Source organism: Oncorhynchus gorbuscha, linkage group LG04, assembly GCF_021184085.1.
Source record: "Oncorhynchus gorbuscha isolate QuinsamMale2020 ecotype Even-year linkage group LG04, OgorEven_v1.0, whole genome shotgun sequence".
Taxonomy (NCBI): Eukaryota; Metazoa; Chordata; class Actinopteri; order Salmoniformes; family Salmonidae; genus Oncorhynchus; species Oncorhynchus gorbuscha.
This window is the reverse complement of record NC_060176.1, coordinates 84,822,319-84,846,777: the sequence shown is the minus strand read 5'-3', so window position 1 is coordinate 84,846,777 and position 24,459 is coordinate 84,822,319. Positions and strand designations below refer to the sequence as shown.

General features: G+C 50.9%; 1 protein-coding gene across 2 annotated transcripts in view; it reads right to left on the bottom strand.

Moving 5' to 3' along the window:
• samhd1 (SAM domain and HD domain 1) overlaps positions 1-24,459 on the bottom strand; it is a 67,480-nt gene that overhangs the window by 29,723 nt on the left and 13,298 nt on the right. For both annotated transcript variants that reach the window (XM_046345470.1, XM_046345471.1), the window contains exons 9-10: positions 17,815-17,923; positions 17,589-17,680 (exon numbers count right to left, since the gene is read on the bottom strand). In XM_046345470.1, the coding sequence (XP_046201426.1) occupies positions 17,589-17,680; positions 17,815-17,923 (201 nt within the window). The remainder of the gene's footprint in view (positions 1-17,588; positions 17,681-17,814; positions 17,924-24,459) is intronic.

Below are 24,459 nucleotides of genomic sequence, written 5' to 3'. Positions count from 1 at the left end.
GGAGGCCATAATGAGACATGAGGGAGGAGGCCATAATGAGACATGAGGGAGGGGGCCATAATGAGACATGAGGGAGGGGGCCATAATGAGACATGAGGGAGGAGGCCATAATGAGACATGAGGGAGGAGGCCATAATGAGACATGAGGGAGGCCATAATGAGACATGAGGGAGGCCATAATGAGACATGAGGGAGGCCATAATGAGACATGAAGGAGGGAGGGGCCATAATGAGACAGGGGGCCATAATGAGACATGAGGGAGGGAGGAGGCCATAATGAGACATGAGGGAGGGGAGGCACAATGAGACATGAGGGAGGGGAGGCACATAATGAGGGAGGGGGGACATAATGAGACAGGGGGCCATAATGAGACATGAGGGAGGGAGGAGGCCATAATGAGACATAAGGGAGGAGGCCATAATGAGACATGAGGGAGGGGCCATAATGAGACATGAGGGAGGGGGCCATAATGAGACATGAGGGAGGGGAGACATAATGAGACATGAGGGAGGGGGCATAATGAGACATGAGGGGGGGGGCATAATGAGACATGAGGGAGGGGGCCATAATGAGACATGAGGGAGGTGGCCATAATGAGACATGAGGGAGGGGGCCATAATGAGACATGAGGGAGGGGGCCATAATGAGACATGAGGAAGGGAGGGGGCCATAATGAGACATGAGGAAGGGAGGGGCCATAATGAGACATGAGGAAGGGAGGGGGCCATAATGAGACATGAGGAAGGAGGGGGCCATAATGAGACATGAGGGAGGGGGGCCATAATGAGACATGAGGGAGGAGGGGGGCATAATGAGACATGAGGAGGAGGGGGCCATAATGAGACATGAGGGAGGGGGCCATAATGAGACATGAGGGAGGGGGCCATAATGAGACATGAGGGAGGGGGCCATAATGAGACATGGGGGAGGGAGGAGGCCATAATGAGACATGAAGGGAGGGAGGAGGCCATAATGAGACATGAGGAGGGAGGGGGCCATAATGAGACATGAGGGAGGGAGGCCATAATGAGACATGAGGGAGGGAGGGGGCCATAATGAGACATGAGGGAGGGAGGGGCCATAATGAGACATGAGGGAGGGGGGGCCATAATGAGACATGAGGGAGGGAGGGAGGAGGCCATAATGAGACATGAGGGAGGTGGCCATAATGAGACATGAGGGAGGGGGCCATAATGAGACATGAGGGAGGAGGCCATAATGAGACATGAGGAGGAGGCCATAATGAGACATGAGGGAGGGGGCCATAATGAGACATGAGGGAGGGGGCCATAATGAGACATGAGAGGAGGCCATAATGAGACATGAGGGAGGCCATAATGAGACATGAGGGAGGCCATAATGAGACATGAGGGAGGCCATAATGAGACATGAGGAGGGGCCATAATGAGACATGAGGAGGCCATAATGAGACATGAGGGAGGGGGCCATAATGAGACATGAGGGAGGGAGGAGGCCATAATGAGACATGAGGGAGGAGGGGCCATAATGAGACATGAGGGAGGGGGAGGCATAATGAGACATGGGGAGGCATAATGAGACATGGGGGCATAATGAGACATGAGGGAGGCATAATGAGACATGAGGGGGAGGCATAATGAGACATGGGGAGGCATAATGAGGAGGGGGAGGCATAATGAGACATGAGGGGGAGGCATAATGAGACATGAGGGGGAGGCATAATGAGACATGGGGGGAGGAATAATGAGACATGAGGGAGGCATAATGAGACACGGGGGAGGCATAATGAGACACGGGGGAGGAGGCCATAGTGAGACATGAGGGAGGAGGCCATAGTGAGACATGAGGGAGGAGGCCATAATGAGACATGAGGGAGGGGGACATAATGAGACATGAGGGAGGAGGCCATAATGAGACATGAGGGAGGAGGCCATAAAGAGACATGAGGGAGGAGGCCATAATGAGACATGAGGGAGGAGGCCATAATGAGACATGAGGGAGGAGGCCATATGAGACATGAGGGGAGGCGGCATAATGAGACATGAGGAGGGTGGGGGGGGATAATGAGACATGAGGGAGGGGGCCATAATGAGACATGAGGGAGGGGAGGGGGGCCATAATGAGACATGAGGGAGGGGGGGGCCATAATGAGACATGAGGGAGGGGGCCATAATGAGACATGAGGGAGGGAGGCCATAATGAGACATGAGGCAGTGGGGGGCCATAATGAGACATGAGGGAGGGAGGGGGCCATAATGAGACATGAGGGAGGGAGGGGGCCATAATGAGACATGAGGGAGGGAGGGGCCATAATGAGACATGAGGGAGGGAGGGGGCCATAATGAGACATGAGGGAGGGGGGGCCATAATGAGACATGAGGGAGGGAGGGGGCCATAATGAGACATGAGGGGGGGAGGGGGCCATAATGAGACATGAGGGAGGGAGGGGGCCATAATGAGACATGAGGGAGGGAGGCCATAATGAGACATGAGGGAGGGGGCCATAATGAGACATGAGGGAGGGGGCCATAATGAGACATGAGGAGGGGGGCCATAATGAGACATGAGGGAGGGAGGGGGCCATAATGAGACATGAGGGAGGGAGGGGGCCATAATGAGACATGAGGGAGGGAGTCCATAATGAGACATGAGGGAGGGGGGGCCATAATGAGACATGAGGGAGGGAGGGGGCCATAATGAGACATGAGGGAGGGAGGGGGCCATAATGAGACATGAGGGAGGGAGGGGGCCATAATGAGACATGAGGGAGGGAGGGGGCCATAATGAGACATGAGGGAGGGAGGGGGCCATAATGAGACATGAGGGAGGGGGCCATAATGAGACATGAGGGAGGGAGGGGCCATAATGAGACATGAGGGAGGAGGGGGCCATAATGAGACATGAGGGAGGGGGCCATAATGAGACATGAGGGAGGGGGCCATAATGAGACATGAGGAGGAGGGCCATAATGAGACATGAGGGAGGAGGGGGCCATAATGAGACATGAGGGAGGGAGGGGGCCATAATGAGACATGAGGGAGGGAGGAGGCCATAATGAGACATGAGGGAGGGAGGGGGCCATAATGAGACATGAGGGAGGGAGGGGGCCATAATGAGACATGAGGGAGGGAGGGGGCCATAATGAGACATGAGGGAGGGAGGGGCCATAATGAGACATGAGGGAGGGAGGGGGCCATAATGAGACATGAGGGAGGGGGCCATAATGAGACATGAGGGAGGGGGCCATAATGAGACATGAGGGAGGGGGCCATAATGAGACATGAGGGAGGGGGCCATAATGAGACATGAGGGAGGGGGCCATAATGAGACATGAGGGAGGAGGCCATAATGAGACATGAGGGAGGGGGCCATAATGAGACATGAGGGAGGCCATAATGAGACATGAGGGAGGCCATAATGAGACATGAGGGAGGCCATAATGAGACATGAGGGAGGCCATAATGAGACATGAGGGAGGCCATAATGAGACATGAGGGAGGCCATAATGAGACATGAAGGAGGGAGGGGCCATAATGAGACAGGGGGCCATAATGAGACATGAGGGAGGGAGGAGGCCATAATGAGACATGAGGGAGGGGAGGCACAATGAGACATGAGGGAGGGAGGCACATAATGAGGGAGGGGGGGACATAATGAGACAGGGGGCCATAATGAGACATGAGGGAGGGAGGAGGCCATAATGAGACATGAGGGAGGAGGCCATAATGAGACATGAGGGAGGGGGCCATAATGAGACATGAGGGAGGGGGCCATAATGAGACATGAGGGAGGGGGCCATAATGAGACATGAGGGAGGGGCCATAATGAGACGAGGGAGGGAGGGGGCATAATGAGGAGGGAGGGAGGGGCCATAATGAGACATGAGGGAGGGAGCCATAATGAGACATGAGGGGGTGACCATAATGAGACATGAGGGAGGGAGGGGGCCATAATGAGACATGAGGAAGGGAGGGGGCCATAATGAGACATGAGGGAGGGAGGGGGCCATAATGAGACATGAGGGAGGGGGCCATAATGAGACATGAGGGAGGGGCCATAATGAGACATGAGCCATAATGAGACATGAGGGAGGAGGGGGCCATAATGAGACATGAGGGAGGAGGGGGCCATAATGAGACATGAGGGAGGGGGCCATAATGAGACATGAGGGAGGGGGCCATAATGAGACATGAGGGAGGGGGCCATAATGAGACATGAGGAGGAGGCCATAATGAGACATGAGGGAGGGGGCCATAATGAGACATGAGGGAGGGGGCCATAATGAGACATGAGGGAGGAGGCCATAATGAGACATGAGGGAGGGGGCCATAATGAGACATGAGGGAGGGGGCCATAATGAGACATGAGGGAGGGGGGAGCCATAATGGACAGGAGGCCATAATGAGACATGAGGGAGGAGGCCATAATGAGACATGAGGGAGGAGGCCATAATGAGACATGAGGGAGGGGGCCATAATGAGACATGAGGGAGGGGGCCATAATGAGACATGAGGGGGGGCCATAATGAGACATGAGGGAGGGGCCATAATGAGGATGAGGGAGGCCATAATGAGACATGAGGGGGAGGCCATAATGAGACATGAGGAGGCCATAATGAGACATGAGGGAGGGGGCCATAATGAGACATGAGGGAGGCCATAATGAGACATGAGGGAGGGAGGAGGGGGCCATAATGAGACATGAGGGAGGGAGGAGGGCCATAATGAGACATGAGGGAGGGAGGGGGCCATAATGAGACATGAGGGAGGGAGGGGGCCATAATGAGACATGAGGGAGGAGGGGGCCATAATGAGACATGAGGGAGGGGGGGGCCATAATGAGACATGAGGGAGGGAGGGGGCCATAATGAGACATGAGGGAGGGAGGGGGCCATAATGAGACATGAGGGAGGGAGGGGGCCATAATGAGACATGAGGGAGGGGGCCATAATGAGACATGAGGGAGGGGCCATAATGAGACATGAGGGAGGGGGCCATAATGAGACATGAGGGAGGAGGCCATAATGAGACATGAGGAGGAGGCCATAATGAGACATGAGGAGGAGGGCCATAATGAGACATGAGGAGGAGGGGCCATAATGAGACATGAGGGAGGGGGAGGCCATAATGAGACATGAGGGAGGGAGGGGCCATAATGAGACATGAGGGAGGGAGGGGGCCATAATGAGACATGAGGGAGGGAGGGGGCCATAATGAGACATGAGGGAGGGAGGGGGCCATAATGAGACATGAGGGAGGGGGCCATAATGAGACATGAGGGAGGGAGGGGGCCATAATGAGACATGAGGGAGGGGGCCATAATGAGACATGAGGGAGGGGGCCATAATGAGACATGAGGGAGGAGGCCATAATGAGACATGAGGGAGGAGGCCATAATGAGACATGAGGGAGGGGCCATAATGAGACATGAGGGGGGGGCCATAATGAGACATGAGGGAGGGGGCCATAATGAGACATGAGGGAGGGGGCCATAATGAGACATGAGGGAGGCCATAATGAGACATGAGGGAGGCCATAATGAGACATGAGGGAGGCCATAATGAGACATGAGGGAGGCCATAATGAGACATGAAGGAGGGAGGGGCCATAATGAGACAGGGGGCCATAATGAGACATGAGGGAGGGAGGAGGCCATAATGAGACATGAGGGAGGGGAGGCACAATGAGACATGAGGGAGGGGAGGCACATAATGAGGGAGGGGGGACATAATGAGACAGGGGGCCATAATGAGACATGAGGGAGGGAGGAGGCCATAATGAGACATAAGGGAGGAGGCCATAATGAGACATGAGGAGGGGGCCATAATGAGACATGAGGGAGGGGCCATAATGAGACATGAGGGAGGGGGCCATAATGAGACATGAGGGAGGGGGCCATAATGAGACATGAGGGAGGGGGAGACATAATGAGACATGAGGGAGGGGGGCATAATGAGGAGGGAGGGAGGGGGGCATAATGAGACGAGGGAGGGAGGGGGCATAATGAGACATGAGGGAGGGGGCCATAATGAGACATGAGGAGGGAGGGGGCCATAATGAGACATGAGGAAGGGAGGGGGCCATAATGAGACATGAGGAAGGGAGGGGGCCATAATGAGACATGAGGAAGGGAGGGGGCCATAATGAGACATGAGGGAGGAGGGGGGCCATAATGAGACATGAGGGAGGAGGGGGCCTAATGAGACATGAGGGAGGAGGGGGCCATAATGAGACATGAGGGAGGAGGGGGCCTAATGAGACATGAGGAGGGGCCATAATGAGACATGAGGGGGGGGCCATAATGAGACATGAGGGAGGGGGCCATAATGAGACATGAGGGAGGGGGCCATAATGAGACATGAGGGAGGAGGCCATAATGAGACATGAGGGAGGGGGCCATAATGAGACATGAGGGAGGGGGCCATAATGAGACATGAGGGAGGGGGCCATAATGAGACATGAGGGAGGAGGCCATAATGAGACATGAGGGAGGGGGCCATAATGAGACATGAGGGAGGGGGCCATAATGAGACATGAGGGAGGGGGCCATAATGAGACATGAGGGAGGAGGGCCATAATGAGACATGAGGGAGGCCATAATGAGACATGAGGGAGGGGGCCATAATGAGACATGAGGGAGGCCATAATGAGACATGAGGGAGGCCATAATGAGACATGAGGGAGGCCATAATGAGACATGAGGGAGGCCATAATGAGACATGAGGGAGGCCATAATGAGACATGAGGGAGGCCATAATGAGACATGAGGGAGGCCATAATGAGACATGAAGGAGGGAGGGGCCATAATGAGACAGGGGGCCATAATGAGACATGAGGGAGGAGGCCATAATGAGACATGAGGGAGGAGGCCATAATGAGACATGAGGGAGGGGGCCATAATGAGACATGAGGGAGGGGGCCATAATGAGACATGAGGGAGGGGGCCATAATGAGACATGAGGGAGGCCATAATGAGACATGAGGGAGGCCATAATGAGACATGAGGGAGGCCATAATGAGACATGAGGGAGGCCATAATGAGACATGAGGGAGGCCATAATGAGACATGAGGGAGGCCATAATGAGACATGAGGGAGGCCATAATGAGACATGAGGGAGGCCATAATGAGACATGAAGGAGGGAGGGGCCATAATGAGACAGGGGGCCATAATGAGACATGAGGGAGGGAGGAGGCCATAATGAGACATGAGGGAGGGGAGGCACAATGAGACATGAGGGAGGGAGGCACATAATGAGGGAGGGGGGACATAATGAGACAGGGGGCCATAATGAGACATGAGGGAGGGAGGAGGCCATAATGAGACATGAGGGAGGGGAGGCATAATGAGACATAAGGGAGGAGGCCATAATGAGACATGAGGGAGGGGGCCATAATGAGACATGAGGGAGGGGGCCATAATGAGACATGAGGGAGGGGGACATAGTGAGACATGAGGGAGGGGGCATAATGAGAGAGGGAGGGAGGGGGCCATAATGAGACATGAGGGAGGGGGCCATAATGAGACATGAGGGAGGGGCCATAATGAGACATGAGGGAGGGGCCATAATGAGACATGAGGAAGGGAGGGGGCCATAATGAGACATGAGGAAGGGAGGGGGCCATAATGAGACATGAGGAAGGGAGGGGGCCATAATGAGACATGAGGAAGGGAGGGGCCATAATGAGACATGAGGGAGGGGGGCCATAATGAGACATGAGGGAGGAGGGGGCCATAATGAGACATGAGGGAGGAGGGGGCCATAATGAGACATGAGGGAGGAGGGGGCCATAATGAGACATGAGGGAGGGGGCCATAATGAGACATGAGGGAGGGGGCCATAATGAGACATGGGGAGGGAGGGGCCATAATGAGACATGAGGGGAGGAGGAGGCCATAATGAGACATGAGGGAGGGAGGAGGCCATAATGAGACATGAGGGAGGGAGGGGCCATAATGAGACATGAGGGAGGGAGGGGGCCATAATGAGACATGAGGGAGGGAGGGGGCCATAATGAGACATGAGGGAGGGAGGGGGCCATAATGAGACATGAGGGAGGGAGGGGGCCATAATGAGACATGAGGGAGGGAGGGGGCCATAATGAGACATGAGGGAGGGAGGGGGCCATAATGAGACATGAGGGAGGGAGGGATGAGGGGGGCCATAATGAGACATGAGGGAGGGAGGGGGCCATAATGAGACATGAGGGAGGGAGGGGGCCATAATGAGACATGAGGGAGGGAGGGGGCCATAATGAGACATGAGGGAGGGAGGGGGCCATAATGAGACATGAGGGAGGGAGGGGGCCATAATGAGACATGAGGGAGGGGGCCATAATGAGACATGAGGGGGAGGGCCATAATGAGACATGAGGGAGGGGGCCATAATGAGACATGAGGGAGGGAGGAGCCATAATGAGACATGAGGGAGGGAGGAGGCCATAATGAGACATGAGGGAGGGAGGAGGCCATAATGAGACATGAGGAGGGAGGCCATAATGAGGAGGGAGGAGGCCATAATGAGACATGAGGGAGGGAGGGAGGGAGGAGGCCATAATGAGACATGAGGGAGGGAGGGAGGGAGGAGGCCATAATTAGGCATGAGGGAGGGAGGGAGGGAGGGAGGAGGCCATAATTAGGCATGAGGGAGGGAGGGAGGGAGGGAGGAGGCCATAATGAGACATGAGGGAGGGAGGGGCCATAATGAGACATGAGGGAGGAGGCCATAATGAGACATGAGGGAGGAGGCCATAGTGAGACATGAGGGAGGAGGCCATAATGAGACATGAGGGAGGGAGGGGGGGGTATAATGAGACATGAGGGAGGAGGCCATAATGAGACATGAGGGAGGAGGCTATAATGAGACATGAGGGAGGAGGCCATAATGAGACATGAGGGAGGAGGCCATAGTGAGACATGAGGGAGGAGGCCATAGTGAGACATGAGGGAGGAGGCCATAGTGAGACATGAGGGAGGAGGCCATAATGAGACATGAGGGAGGAGGCCATAATGAGACATGAGGAGGAGGCCATAGTGAGACATGAGGGAGGAGGCCATAATGAAACATGAGGAGGAGGGGGCCATAATGAGACATGAGGGAGGAGGGGGGCATAATGAGACATGAGGAGGGGGGGCCATAATGAGACATGAGGGAGGAGGGGGCCATAATGAGACATCAGGGAGGGGGCATAATGAGACATGAGGGAGGGGGGGGCATAATGAGACATGAGGGAGGGGGCCATAATGAGACATGATGGAGGAGGGGGCATAATGAGACATGAGGGGGAGGGGGGCATAATGAGACATGAGGGAGGGGGCATAATGAGACATGAGGGAGGGGGGCATAATGAGACATGAGGGAGGGGTCCATAATGAGACATGAGGGAGGGGTCCATAATGAGACATGAGGGAGGGGGCTATAATGAGACATGAGGGAGGGGGCATAATGAGACATGAGGGAGGGGCATAATGAGACATGAGGGAGGGGGCCATAATGAGACATGAGGGAGGAGGCCATAATGAGACATGAGGGAGGGGGCCATAATGAGACATGAGGGAGGGGAGACATAGTGAGACATGAGGGAGGGGGCATAATGAGGGCCATAGGGGGCATGAGACATGAGGGAGGGGCCATAATGAGACATGAGGGAGGTGGCCATAATGAGACATGAGGGGGGGGCCATAATGAGACATGAGGGAGGGGGCCATAATGAGACATGAGGGAGGTGGCCATAATGAGACATGAGGGAGGGCCATAATGAGACATGAGGAAGGGAGGGGGCCATAATGAGACATGAGGAAGGGAGGAGGCCATAATGAGACATGAGGGAGGGGGCCATAATGAGACATGAGGGAGGAGGGGGGGCCTAATGAGACATGAGGGAGGAGGGGGGCCTAATGAGACATGAGGGAGGAGGGGGCCATAATGAGACATGAGGGAGGGGCCATAATGAGACATGAGGGAGGGGGCCATAATGAGACATGAGGGAGGGGGCCATAATGAGACATGAGGGAGGGAGGGGGCCATAATGAGACATGAGGGAGGGAGGAGGCCATAATGAGACATGAGGGAGGGAGGAGGCCATAATGAGACATGAGGGAGGGAGGGGGCCATAATGAGACATGAGGGAGGGAGGGGGCCATAATGAGACATGAGGGAGGGAGGGGGCCATAATGAGACATGAGGGAGGGAGGAGGCCATAATGAGACATGAGGGAGGGAGGGGGCCATAATGAGACATGAGGGAGGGAGGGGCCATAATGAGACATGAGGGAGGGAGGAGGCCATAATGAGACATGAGGGAGGGAGGGGGCCATAATGAGACATGAGGGAGGGGGGGGCCATAATGAGACATGAGGGAGGGGGAGGCCATAATGAGACATGGGGGGGAGGGGGCCATAATGAGACATGAGGGAGGGAGGGGGCCATAATGAGACATGAGGGAGGGAGGGGGCCATAATGAGACATGAGGGAGGGAGGGGGCCATAATGAGACATGAGGGAGGGAGGGGGCCATAATGAGACATGAGGGAGGGAGGGGGCCATAATGAGACATGAGGGAGGGAGGCCATAATGAGACATGAGGGAGGGAGGGAGGGAGGAGGCCATAATGAGACATGAGGGAGGACATGGCCATAATGAGACATGAGGGAGGGAGGGGCCATAATGAGACATGAGGGAGGGAGGGAGGAGGCCATAATGAGACATGAGGGAGGGAGGGAGGAGGCCATAATGAGACATGAGGGAGGGAGGGAGGGAGGGAGGGAGGAGGCCATAATGAGACATGAGGGAGGGAGGCCATAATGAGGCCATAATGAGACATGAGGGAGGGAGGCCATAATGAGACATGAGGGAGGGAGGGAGGGAGGAGGCCATAATGAGACATGAGGGAGGGAGGGAGGGAGGAGGCCATAATTAGGCATGAGGGAGGGAGGGAGGGAGGAGCCATAATCCAAATCAAATCAAATTAGGCATGAGGGAGTGGAGGCCTAAAACCCCAAAGGGAGCAAACAATGCAGGTGTAATGAGGCATGAGGGAGGGAGGAGGCCATAATGAGACATGAGGGAGGGAGGGGGCCATAATGAGACATGAGGGAGGGAAGGGGGTATAATGAGACATGAGGGAGGGAGGGGGCCATAATGAGACATGAGGGAGGGAGGCCATAATGAGACATGAGGGAGGGAGGGAGGGAGGAGGCCATAATGAGACATGAGGGAGGTGGCCATAATGAGACATGAGGGAGGGGGCCATAATGAGACATGAGGGAGGGAGGAGGCCATAATGAGACATGAGGGAGGGAGGGAGGGAGGAGGCCATAATGAGACATGAGGGAGGGAGGAGGGAGGGAGGGAGGAGGCCATAATGAGACATGAGGGAGGGAGGAGGCCATAATAAGACATGAGGGAGGGAGGCCATAATGAGACATGAGGGAGGGAGGGAGGGAGGAGGCCATAATGAGACATGAGGGAGGGAGGGAGGGAGGGAGGAGGCCATAATTAGGCATGAGGGAGGGAGGGAGGGAGGAGGCCATAATTAGGCATGAGGGAGGGAGGAGGGAGGAGGCCATAATGAGGCATGAGGGAGGGAGGAGGCCATAATGAGACATGAGGGAGGGAGGGGGCCATAATGAGACATGAGGGAGGGAAGGGGGGTATAATGAGACATGAGGGAGGAGGCCATAATGAGACATGAGGGAGGAGGCCATAGTGAGACATGAGGGAGGAGGCCATAATGAGACATGAGGGAGGGAGGGGGGGGTATAATGAGACATGAGGGAGGAGGCCATAATGAGACATGAGGGAGGAGGCTATAATGAGACATGAGGGAGGAGGCCATAATGAGACATGAGGGAGGAGGCCATAGTGAGACATGAGGGAGGAGGCCATAGTGAGACATGAGGGAGGAGGCCATAATGAGACATGAGGGAGGAGGCCATAATGAGACATGAGGGAGGAGGCCATAGTGAGACATGAGGGAGGAGGCCATAGTGAGACATGAGGGAGGAGGCCATAATGAGACATGAGGGAGGGAGGGGACCATAATGAAACATGAGGAAGGGAGGGGGCCATAATGAGACATGAGGGAGGAGGGGGCATAATGAGACATGAGGGAGGGGGCCATAATGAGACATGAGGGAGGGGGCATAATGAGACATGAGGGAGGGGGGGCATAATGAGACATGAGGGAGGAGGGGGCCATAATGAGACATGATGGAGGAGGGGGCATAATGAGACATGAGGGAGGGGGCATAATGAGACATGAGGGAGGGGGCATAATGAGACATGAGGGAGGAGGCCATAATGAGACATGAGGAGGGGGCCATAATGAGACATGAGGGAGGGGGGCCATAATGAGACATGAGGGAGGGGCCATAATGAGACATGAGGGAGGGGGCATAATGAGACATGAGGGAGGGGGCATAATGAGACATGAGGGAGGGGGGCATAATGAGACATGAGGGAGGGGGCCATAATGAGACATGAGGGAGGGGGCCATAATGAGACATGAGGGAGGGGGCCATAATGAGACATGAGGGAGGGGGCATAATGAGACATGAGGGAGGGGGGCATAATGAGACATGAGGGAGGGGGGCATAATGAGACATGAGGGAGGGGGCCATAATGAGACATGAGGAGGGGGCATAATGAGACATGAGGGAGGGGGCATAATGAGACATGAGGGAGGGGGCATAATGAGACATGAGGGAGGGGGCATAATGAGACATGAGGGAGGGGGGCATAATGAGACATGAGGGAGGGGGCATAATGAGACATGAGGGAGGGGGCATAATGAGACATGAGGGAGGGGGCATAATGAGACATGAGGGAGGGGGCCATAATGAGACATGGGGGGGGGCATAATGAGACATGAGGGAGGGGGCATAATGAGACATGAGGGAGGGGGCATAATGAGACATGAGGGAGGGGGCCATAATGAGACATGAGGGAGGGAGGGGGCCATAATGAGACATGAGGGAGGGAGGGGGCCATAATGAGACATGAGGGAGGGGGCCATAATGAGACATGAGGGAGGGGGCCATAATGAGACATGAGGGAGGAGGCTATAATGAGACATGAGGGGGGGGGGGCATAATGAGACATGAGGGAGGAAACCATAATAAGGGGAGAAACCGTTTAAGGCTCATATCACTTAGTTCCCTGCTTAGCAAGAATGAGGCAATGTTTAGAGATAAGGAGGAAACTCCACCCAAAGTGGGGTATGAATCCACCACGGGGGAAGACATGTCTGTGTCTGAATTACAGCTGTAAAGACCCTTTGGGGAGAATTAACCTTGGTTAAGCTTCTCTAGTGTCCGTGAGTTACTTACTCTGAAAAATTAGAACCTCACAGTAGTCACCTGGAATGCATTTAAAATAAAAGTTGTGCCTTGTTAAAAGTTCATTTGTGGGATTTCTTTCCTTCTTAATGTGTTTGAGCCGATCAGATGTGTTGTGACAAGGTAGGGGTGGTATACAGAACATAGCCCTTTTTGGTAAAAGACCAAGTCCATATTATTACAAGAACAGCTCATATAAGCAGAGAGACACGACAGTCCATCATTACTTTAAGAAATGAAGGTAAGTCAATATGGAAAATGTCAACAACTTTGACAGGTCATCTGATGCAGCACTCCAGCAGTCGCAAAAACTATCAAGTGGTTTGATGAAACTGTCTCTCATGAGGACTGCCACAGGAAAGGAAGACCCAGAGGATCAGTTCATTAGAGTTACCTGTCTCTCATGAGGACCGCCACAGGAAAGGAAGACCCAGAGGATCAGTTCATTAGAGTTACCCGTCTCTCATGAGGACCGCCACAGGAAAGGAAGACCCAGAGGATCAGTTCATTAGAGTTACCCGTCTCTCATGAGGACCGCCACAGGAAAGGAAGACCCAGAGGATCAGTTCATTAGAGTTACCTGTTCATTCTCTCATGAGGACTGCCACAGGAAAGGAAGACTCCAGAAAGGGACCCAGAGGATCAGTTCATTAGAGTTACCCGTCTCTCATGAGGACCGCCACAGGAAAGGAAGACCCAGAGGATCAGTTCATTAGAGTTACCCGTCTCTCATGAGGACCGCCACAGGAAAGGAAGACCCAGAGGATCAGTTCATTAGAGTTACCTGTTCATTAGAGTTACCTGTCTCTCATGAGGACCGCCACAGGAAAGGAAGACCCAGAGGATCAGTTCATTAGAGTTACCAGCCTCAAAAATTGCAGCCCAAATAAATGCTTCACAGAGTTCACAAGTAACAGACACATCTCAACATCAACAGTTCAGAGGAGTCTGCATGAATCAGGCCTTCATGGTCTATTTGCTGCAAAGAACCCACTACTAAAGGACAGTAGTAATGATAAGAAGAGACTTGCTTGGGCCAAGAAACCCAAGCAATGGACATTAGACCGGTGGAAATCTGTCCTTTGGTCTGATGAGTCCAAATTTGAGATTTTTGGTCTTTGTGAGACGCAGAGTAGGTGAACAGATCTCCTCATGTGTAGTTCCCACCATGAAGCATGGAGGATGTGGTGTGTTGGTGTGGCGGTGCTTTGCTGGTGACACTGTCAGTGATTTATTTAGAATTAAAGGCACACTTAATCACCATGGCTACCACAGCATTCTGCAGTGATACACCATCCCATCTGGTTTGCGCTTAGTTGAACTATCATTTGTTTTTCAAGAGGACAATGACCCAACACACCTCCAGGCTGCATAAGGGCTATTTGACCAAGAAGGAGAATGATGTAGTGCTGCATCAGATGACTTGGCCTCCACAATCACCCGGCATCAACCCAATTGAAATTGTTTGGGATGAGTTGGACCGCAGAGTGATGGAAAAGCAGCCAACATGTGCTCAGCATATGTGGGAACTCCTTCAAGATATTTGGAAAAGCATTCCAGGTGAAGCTGGTTGAGAGAATGCCAACCGTGTGCAAAGCTGTCATCAAGGCAAATGGTGGCTACTTTGAAGAATCTAAAATATATTTGGATTTGTTTTACCGTTGTTTGGTTACTACATGATTCCATATGGGTTATTTCATAGTTTTGATGTCTTCACTATTATTCTACAATGTACAAATAGTACAAAACCCTTAAATGAGTTGGTGTGTCCAAACTTTTGACTGGTACTGTAGGGCTCCCGAGTGGCGCAGAAGTCTAAGGCACTGCATCTCAGAGCTAGAGGCGTCACTACAGACCCTGGTTCGATTCCAGGCTGAATCACAACTGGATGTGATTGGGAGTCCTATAGGGCGGCGCACAATTGGCCCAGCGTCGTCCGGGTTTGGCCGGGGTAGGCAGTCATTGTAAATAAGAATTTGTTCTTAACTTTTAAAAACGGACAAAAGTTATGGAAACTCAAGTAAATGAGGGATACAAAGTGTATTTAAAGCAGGTGCTTCCACACAGTTGTGGTTTCTGAGTTAATTAAGCAACAAACATGCTGGGCAGGCCATTATTTTGGCTACCACAACTATGTCCCCATAGGATAACAATGCCAACTCAGCTTCATCATTCATTGAATAAGATCGCTCATTTATCACAAAAGCCACTGATATTGCCAACTACTTTAATTTCTTTCTCATTGGCAAGATTAGCAAACTTAGGGATGACAAACCAGCCACACACACTGACACTACACATCCAAGTATATCTGACAATTTATGAAAGACAAGCATTGTAATTTTGAATTCCATAAAGTCAGTGTGGAAGAAGTGAAAAAAGTATTGTTGTCTATCAACAATGACAAGCCACTGAGGTCTGACAACTTGGATGGAAGATTACTGTGGATAATAGCGGATGATGTTGCCACATCTTCAATTTAAGCCTAGTAGAAAGTGTGTGCCGTCAGGCCTATAGGGAAGCTAAAGTCATTCCACTAGCCAAGAATAGTAAAGCTCCCTTTACTGGCTCAAATAGCCCACCAGCCGGTTACCACACCTTAGTAAACTTCTGGAAAAATAGTATTTGACAACATACAATGCTATTTCACAGTAAACAAATTGACAACAGACTTTCGGCATGCTTATAGAGAAGGACACTCAACAAGCACAGCACTTACACAAATGACTGATGATTGGCTGATAGAAATTGATGATACAATTATATAGTTCAGCTTTTGACATTGTTGATCATAGTCTGCTGCTGCAAAAACGTATGTTATGGCTTTACACCCCCTGCTATATTGTGGATAAAGAGTTACCTGTCAATCAGAAAACAGAGGGTGTTCTTTAATGGAAGCCTCTCAAATATAATCCAGGTAGAATCAGGAATTCCACAAGGAAGCTGTCTAGGCCTCTTACTTTTTTGAATCTTTACTAACGACATGAGAGGAGTAGGCAGGAGGCAGTCACAGGTTAAGAACTACCTCATTTATTTAAGCGCCATAGAACAAAGCTGGACGAAACCCAAACGCTGCTGTACTCAAAATATATCTTAGCTGTTTTTTCAATCTTTACTAATGACATGCCTACTCCTCTCTACACCACTAACAAACACACTGGGTTTACTCAAAGCCAGTGGCATGTCGTTAAAGGGTTAGGATTAGGCTTGGAGTAAAGCCAGCTGTTAATAAAGATGGAAAAAACAGCCCCCCGCACCTCACCAATTCACAGGGGGTTGAGTTAAATGTGGAAGACACATTTCAGTTGAATGCATTCAGTTGTAAAACTGACTAGGTATCCCCTGGTTTTGTCACACCTGGACTACTGTTCAGTCGTGTGGTCAGGTGCCACAAAGAGGGACTCATGGAAGAGAGATTGACTTCCTCTTTACTTGTTTTTGTAAGAGGTGTGGACAAGCTGAAGGTACCAAGCTGTCTGTTTAAAATACTAGCACACGACTCAGACACCCATGCATACCCCACAAGACATGCCACCAGAGGTCCCTTCATAGTCCCCAAGTTCAGAACAGACTATGGGAGGCACAGAGTACTACATAGAGCCGTGACTACAAGGAACTCTATTCCACATCAGGTGACTGATGCATGCAGTAAAATTAGATTTAAAAAGCAGATAAACACACCTTATGGAACAGCGATGACTGAAGTAACACAAACATAGGCACATACACATGCATAAAAAGGCATGATAACGTACACACACATACACATGGATGTTTTCGTTGTAGATATGTGGTAGTGGGTTAAAGTCCTAAGGGCACACTTTGTGTAAATTCTGTAACGAATGTATTATAATCTTTTTTAAATTGTATAACTGCCTTAATTTTGCCGGACCCCAGGAAGAGTAGCCGCCACCTTGGATCCATAATAAATAGAAATGCCCCCACACACAGGGCATGAGTGGTCGCTGAATGGTTTGATGAGCATGAACATGCTGTAAACCATATGCCATGGCAGTCTCAGTCACCAGATCTCAACCCAATTGAACACTTATGGGAGATTCTACCACAATCAACAAAACAACTAATGATAGAATTTATTGTGGAAGAATGGTGTCGCATCCCATTGACTTCCAGACACTTAGAAACTATGCCAAGGTGCATTGAAGCTGTTCTGGCTCGTAGTGGCCCAACACGCTATTAAGATACTATGTTGGTGTTTCCTCTATCTTGGCAGTTACCAGTATTAAACACCTGTTGAGGTGAGAGTACTTACATTGTCTCTATGATGTTGCCCACCTTGTGCTGGTAGGCCCTTCTATGCAGGCAGTTGCGTGTGTGGAACATGTCATACAGATTACCCACTTCCTGTATGTGGACAACACACATGGATATCACCACTAAACTAGGCTACTCCCTAATTACTTTACCAAAAGTTGAATGAAAACATAAACTCCAGGGAATGAATAGGAGGTGTAACTGGGCCAAGCAGAAGCATTTACCTTGTCTCGGGTGCAGATGTGCTTCTTCCCGTCCACCTCACACACACGGGCAAACTTGAGAAAGCGACGGTAGTCAAAGTTATTTTGGATACCCAGGTGGAAGCAGTCCCTGTGGGGTGAGAAAGTGAGGAAGTCTCTGTTGGTTTTGTCTGGGTTTTCCTTTACCTGTCATTAATAAAATAAAAATACATTTTCAATGTTCCTGTTGTCATTTAAGTTTTTTTTTAAAGGATCTCACTAAACAAAATGTAAATGTTTATGCATTTCCTTTGCTCTACAATGAAATGGTAGTTCCACAAAATGAGTGTCTTGTATTATTTTAAGCAGAAATTGTGCATCAATATTGGAATTTTAAAGCCTGTTATATTAAATGAAGTGCCCTTTAATATTGACCACATGGAGAATTCAATTCATCAGATTTTATATGAATAAAGGCTTGCTTAAGTGCTAAAATTCTGCATTTTGACACGTCCCTACACCAACCCTGTCACTTCCAGCAAGATTTTAACCCAATTAATTTTTAACCCATTTTTTGTGTGAAGCTTCCATTCAAATGCTACTCCCTGTTGCATACAACAAGCGTCCATTTCCTGTCACAAGGGGGATTTATGGCAGATTTCGATGAAATCTGACTTTTAGATATGAAATGTACGTATTATTCATGTCACTGAGGGAGAGAGGGGAACGTATAAGGTTTACATTCTGTCAGGATATGTTATTGTTAGCCATCAGAGATCCTATGGGAGGAGAAGAGACACAGTCTGGTACAAGTGATCATGACAGCCGTGAGTTAGAGAAGAGTGAGCAATTTGGGTAGAGGTCAGGTTAGATGAAGTGAAGAAGAACATATATATGTGACTCAGCACCAGGATTCGGTCTTATGTAGCAAAATGTGAAATGGTGTAGAGACTAGGGTTGCAAGGGTCGGAAACTTTCCCGGAAATTTTCCATTGGAAGTTAAGACCCGAATTTGGTCATTTTTTTTCATTAAAAAAACAAATGTTCTTATAACAGTGAACCTTTTGTATGGGATACACATTAGGCAATTCTAGGTCTTGTGGCATATTTTTGTTAAACTATCCCCAATTCAATGGAATTGCAACCCTCTGCATGCACAGTGCATTCTGCCATCACATACACAGCTGATTCTCAAGATCTTACACACTCATGAGATGCTATTGAGCCCACGCTACTACACTGTCTGAGCCCAGGACTACATGCTTTCTGGTAAGTTTTGATGGCAATACTGGGTGGGGTGAATATATTTTATGACAAAAAAAAATTCTAACTTGTTAACACTTTCTGCTAGTTAGTTTTTGCTACCATGTGGGTTTTAGCTTGAGCCTGTTAACTCACCTGTTTCCATACAGGTTTCATTTTAAAACATTTACCTGACAAATGAGTTGTTTAATCTAACTACTTAACTATTTATCTGTATATGGGATTGTATTTGTTGTTTCCTTTACTCATTTTGTTCTCGTCTTTACAGGAAAATGCCACAGGCCTTTCTATCTGACGTGTGGAGACATTTCACTGCAGGTCATGTAGAAGGACAAGCTGTGTACATTTACAAATACTGTGCCAAATAATATGTGAAGAATGCAACAAAGATGCAGAATCATCTGGCCAAGTGCATAGAGTTCCCTCAGCACTCACAACAAGCAACCTCTGACAATTCGAGGTGAAGATGATGAATCAGACACCTTATCAATAGCAACAGCTCATGGTCCTCCTGGAATCAGACGTTTATTTGACTCAATGGAGGGAAGTAGTCAGAGAAATGCTGATGAATGTCTTGCTCAAGCAACTGGTTCACCTCTGATGCTCACAGGCAATGTGTATTGGCTTTTTCATTGCAAAGTGCATATGGCTTTTTTTTGCAACTCTGCCTAGAAGGCCAGCGTCCCGGAGTCGCCTCTTCACTGTTGATGTTGAGACTGGTGTTTTGCAGGTAATATTTAATGAAGCTGCCAGTTGAGCACTTGTGAGTCATCGGTTTCTCAAACAAGAGACTCTAATGTACTTGTTCTCTTGCTCAGTTGTGCACCGGGGCCTCCCACTCCTCTATCTATTCTGGATAGAGCCAGTTTGCGCTGTTCTGTGAAGGGTGTAGTACACAGCGTTGTATGAGATCTTCAGTTTCTTGGCAATTTCTTGCATGGAATAGCCTTCATTTCTCAGAACAAGAATAGACTGATGAGTTTCAGAAGAAAGGTCTTTGTTTCTGGCCATTTTGAACCTGTAATTAAACCCACAAATGCTGATGCTCCAGATACTCAACTAGTCTAAAGAAGACCAGTTTTATTGCTTCTTTAAATCAGAACAACAGTTTTCAGCTGTGCTAATATAATTGCAAAAGGGTTTTCTAATGATCAATTAGCCTTTTCAAATGATAAACTTGAATTAGCTAACACAGCGTGCTATTGTAACACTGTGTTTCTGATAATGGGCCTCTGTACACCGGTGTAGATATTCCATGAAAAATCGCTGTTTCAAGCTACAATAGTCATTTACAACATTAACAATGTCTACACTGATCAATCTCCTTGCATTAGCGTAGCCTCTTCTGTAGCCTGTCAACTATGTGTTTGTCTATCCCTGTTCTCTCCTCTCTGCACAGACCATACAAACGCTCCACACCGCGTGGCCGCTGCCACCCTAATCTGGTGGTCCCAGCGCGCACGACCCATGTGGAGTTCCAGGTCTCCGGTAGCCTCTGGAACTGCCGATCTGCAGCCAACAAGGCAGAGTTCATCTCAGCCTATGCCTCCCTCCAGTCCCTCGACTTCTTGGCACTGACAGAAACATGGATCACCACAGATAACACTGCTACTCCTACTGCTCTCTCTTCATCCGCCCACGTGTTCTCGCACACCCCGAGAGCTTCTGGTCAGCGGGGTGGTGGCATCGGGATCCTTATCTCTCCCAAGTGGTCATTCTCTCTTTCTCCCCTTACCCATCTGTCTATCGCCTCCTTTGAATTTCATGCTGTCACAGTTACCAGCCCTTTCAAGCTTAACATCCTTATCATTTATCGCCCTACAGGTCCCCTCGGAGAGTTCATCAATGAGCTTGATGCCTTGATAAGCTCCTTTCCTGAGGACGGCTCACCTCTCACAGTTCTGGGCGACTTTAACCTCCCCACGTCTACCTTTGACTCATTCCTCTCTGCCTCCTTCTTTCCACTCCTCTCCTCTTTTGACCTCACCCTCTCACCTTCCCCCCCTACTCACAAGGCAGGCAATACGCTCGACCTCATCTTTACAAGATGCTGTTCTTCCACTAACCTCATTGCAACTCCCCTCCAAGTCTCCGACCACTACCTTGTATCCTTTTCCCTCTCGCTCTCATCCAACACTTCCCACACTGCCCCTACTCGGATGGTATCGCGCCGTCCCAACCTTCGCTCTCTCTCCCCGCTACTCTCTCCTCTTCCATCCTATCATCTCTTCCCTCTGCTCAAACCTTCTCCAACCTATCTCCTGATTCTGCCTCCTCAACCCTCCTCTCCTCCCTTTCTGCATCCTTTGACTCTCTATGTCCCCTATCTTCCAGGTCGGCTCGGTCCTCCCCTCCCGCTCCGTGGCTTGACGACTCATTGCGAGCTCACAGAACAGGGCTCCGGGCAGCCGAGCGGAAATGGAGGAAAACTCGCCTCCCTGCGGACCTGGCATCCTTTCACTCCCTCCTCTCTACATTTTCCTCCTCTGTCTCTGCTGCTAAAGCCACTTTCTACCACTCTAAATTCCAAGCATCTGCCTCTAACCCTAGGAAGCTCTTTGCCACCACCTCCTCCCTCCTGAATCCTCCTCCCCCTCCCCCCACCTCCTCCCTCTCTGCAGACGACTTCGTCAACCATTTTGAAAAGAAGGTCGACGACATCCGATCCTCGTTTGCTAAGTCTAACGACACCGCTGGTTCTGCTCACACTGCCCAACCCTGTGCTCTGACCTCTTTCTCCCCTCTCTCTCCAGATGAAATCTCGCGTCTTGTGACGGCCGGCCGCCCAACAACCTGCCCGCTTGACCCTATCCCCTCCTCTCTTCTCCAGACCATTTCCGGAGACCTTCTCCCTTACCTCACCTCGCTCATCAACTTATCCCTGACCGCTGGCTACGTCCCTTCCGTCTTCAAGAGAGCGAGAGTTCCACCCCTTCTGAAAAAACCTACACTCGATCCCTCCGATGTCAACAACTACAGACCAGTATCCCTTCTTTCTTTTCTCTCCAAAACTCTTGAACGTGCCGTCCTTGGTCAGCTCTCCCGCTATCTCTCTCAGAATGACCTTCTTGATCCAAATCAGTCAGGTTTCAAGACTAGTCATTCAACTGAGACTGCTCTTCTCTGTATCACGGAGGCGCTCCGCACCGCTAAAGCTAACTCTCTCTCCTCTGCTCTCATCCTTCTAGACCTATCGGCTGCCTTCGATACTGTGAACCATCAGATCCTCCTCTCCACCCTCTCCGAGTTGGGCATCTCCGGCGCGGCCCACGCTTGGATTGCGTCCTACCTGACAGGTCGCTCCTACCAGGTAGCGTGGCGAGAATCTGTCTCCTCACCACGCGCTCTCACCACTGGTGTCCCCCAGGGCTCTGTTCTAGGCCCTCTCCTATTCTCGCTATACACCAAGTCACTTGGCTCTGTCATAACCTCACATGGTCTCTCCTATCATTGCTATGCAGACGACACACAATTAATCTTCTCCTTTCCCCCTTCTGATGACCAGGTGGCGAATCGCATCTCTGCATGTCTGGCAGACATATCAGTGTGGATGACGGATCACCACCTCAAGCTGAACTTCAGCAAGACGGAGCTGCTCTTCCTCCCGGGGAAGGACTGCCCGTTCCATGATCTCGCCATCACGGTTGACAACTCAATTGTGTCCTCCTCCCAGAGCGCTAAGAACCTTGGCGTGATCCTGGACAACACCCTGTCGTTCTCAACTAACATCAAGGCGGTGGCCCGTTCCTGTAGGTTCATGCTCTACAACATCCGCAGAGTACGACCCTGCCTCACACAGGAAGCGGCGCAGGTCCTAATCCAGGCACTTGTCATCTCCCGTCTGGATTACTGCAACTCGCTGTTGGCTGGGCTCCCTGCCTGTGCCATTAAACCCCTACAACTCATCCAGAACGCCGCAGCCCGTCTAGTGTTCAACCTTCCCAAGTTCTCTCACGTCACACCGCTCCTCTGCTCTCTCCACTGGCTTCCAGTTGAAGCTCGCATCCACTACAAGACCATGGTGCTTGCCTACGGAGCTGTGAGGGGAACGGCACCTCAGTACCTCCAGGCTCTGATCAGGCCCTACACCCAAATAAGGGCACTGCGTTCATCCACCTCTGGCCTGCTCGCCTCCCTACCACTGAGGAAGTACAGTTCCCGCTCAGCCCAGTCAAAACTGTTCGCTGCTCTGGCTCCCCAATGGTGGAACAAACTCCCTCACGACGCCAGGACAGCGGAGTCAATCACCACCTTCCGGAGACACCTGAAACCCCACCTCTTTAAGGAATACCTAGGATAGGATAAAGTAATCCTTCTCACCCCCCTCCCCCCTTAAAATATTTAGATGCACTATTGTAAAGTGGTTGTTCCACTGGATGTCATAAGGTGAATGCACCAATTTGTAAGTCGCTCTGGATAAGAGCGTCTGCTAAATGACTTAAATGTAAACGTAAATCAATTTGATGTTATTTTGAAGGACAAAAAATTGGTTTTAAGTGACCCCAAACTTTTGAAGGGTAGTGTATGTGAGAATGCTATTCATTGACTACAGCTCAGCGTTCAACACCATAGTGCCCTCGAAGTTCATCACTAAGCTAAGGACCCTGGGACTAAACACTTCCCTCTGCAACTCGATCCTGGACTTCCTGACGGGTCGCCCCGTCAGGTGGTAAGGGTACGGAACAACACATTCGCCATGCTGATCCTCAACACGGGGGCCCCTCAGGAGTGCGTGCTCAGTCCCCTCCTGTACTCCCTGTTCACTCATGACTGCGTGGCCAAGCATGACTCCAACACCATCATTAAGTTTGCCGATGACACCAGTGATAGGCCTGATCACCAACAACGATGAGACCGCCTATAGGGAGGAGGTCAGAGACCTGGCCGTGTGGTGCCAGGACAACAACCTTTTCCTCAACGTGATCAAGACAAAGGGGATGAGTGTGGACTACAGGAAAAGGAGGACCAGGTACGCCCCATTCTCATCGACGGGGCTGTAGTGGAACAGGTTGAGAGCTTCAAGTTCCTTGGTGTCAACATCACCAACAAACTATCATGGTCTAAACACACTAAGACAGTTGTGAAGCAGGCAGGAGACTGAGAAGATTTGGCATGGGTTCCCAGATTCTCAAAAGGTTCTACAGCTGCACCATCGAGAGCATCCTGACTGGTTGCATCACTGCCTGGTATGGCAACTGCTCGGCCTCAAGGTGCTACAGAGGGTAGTGCGTACAGTTCAGTACATCACTGGGGCCAAGCTTCCTGCCATGCAGGACCTCTATATCAGGTGGTGCCAAAGGAAGGCCCTAAAAATGGTCAAAGACTCCAGCCACCATAGTCATAGACTGTTCTCTCTGCTACTGCACGGCAAGCGGTACCGGAGCGCCAAATCTAGGTCCAAAAGGCTTCTTAACAGCTTCTACA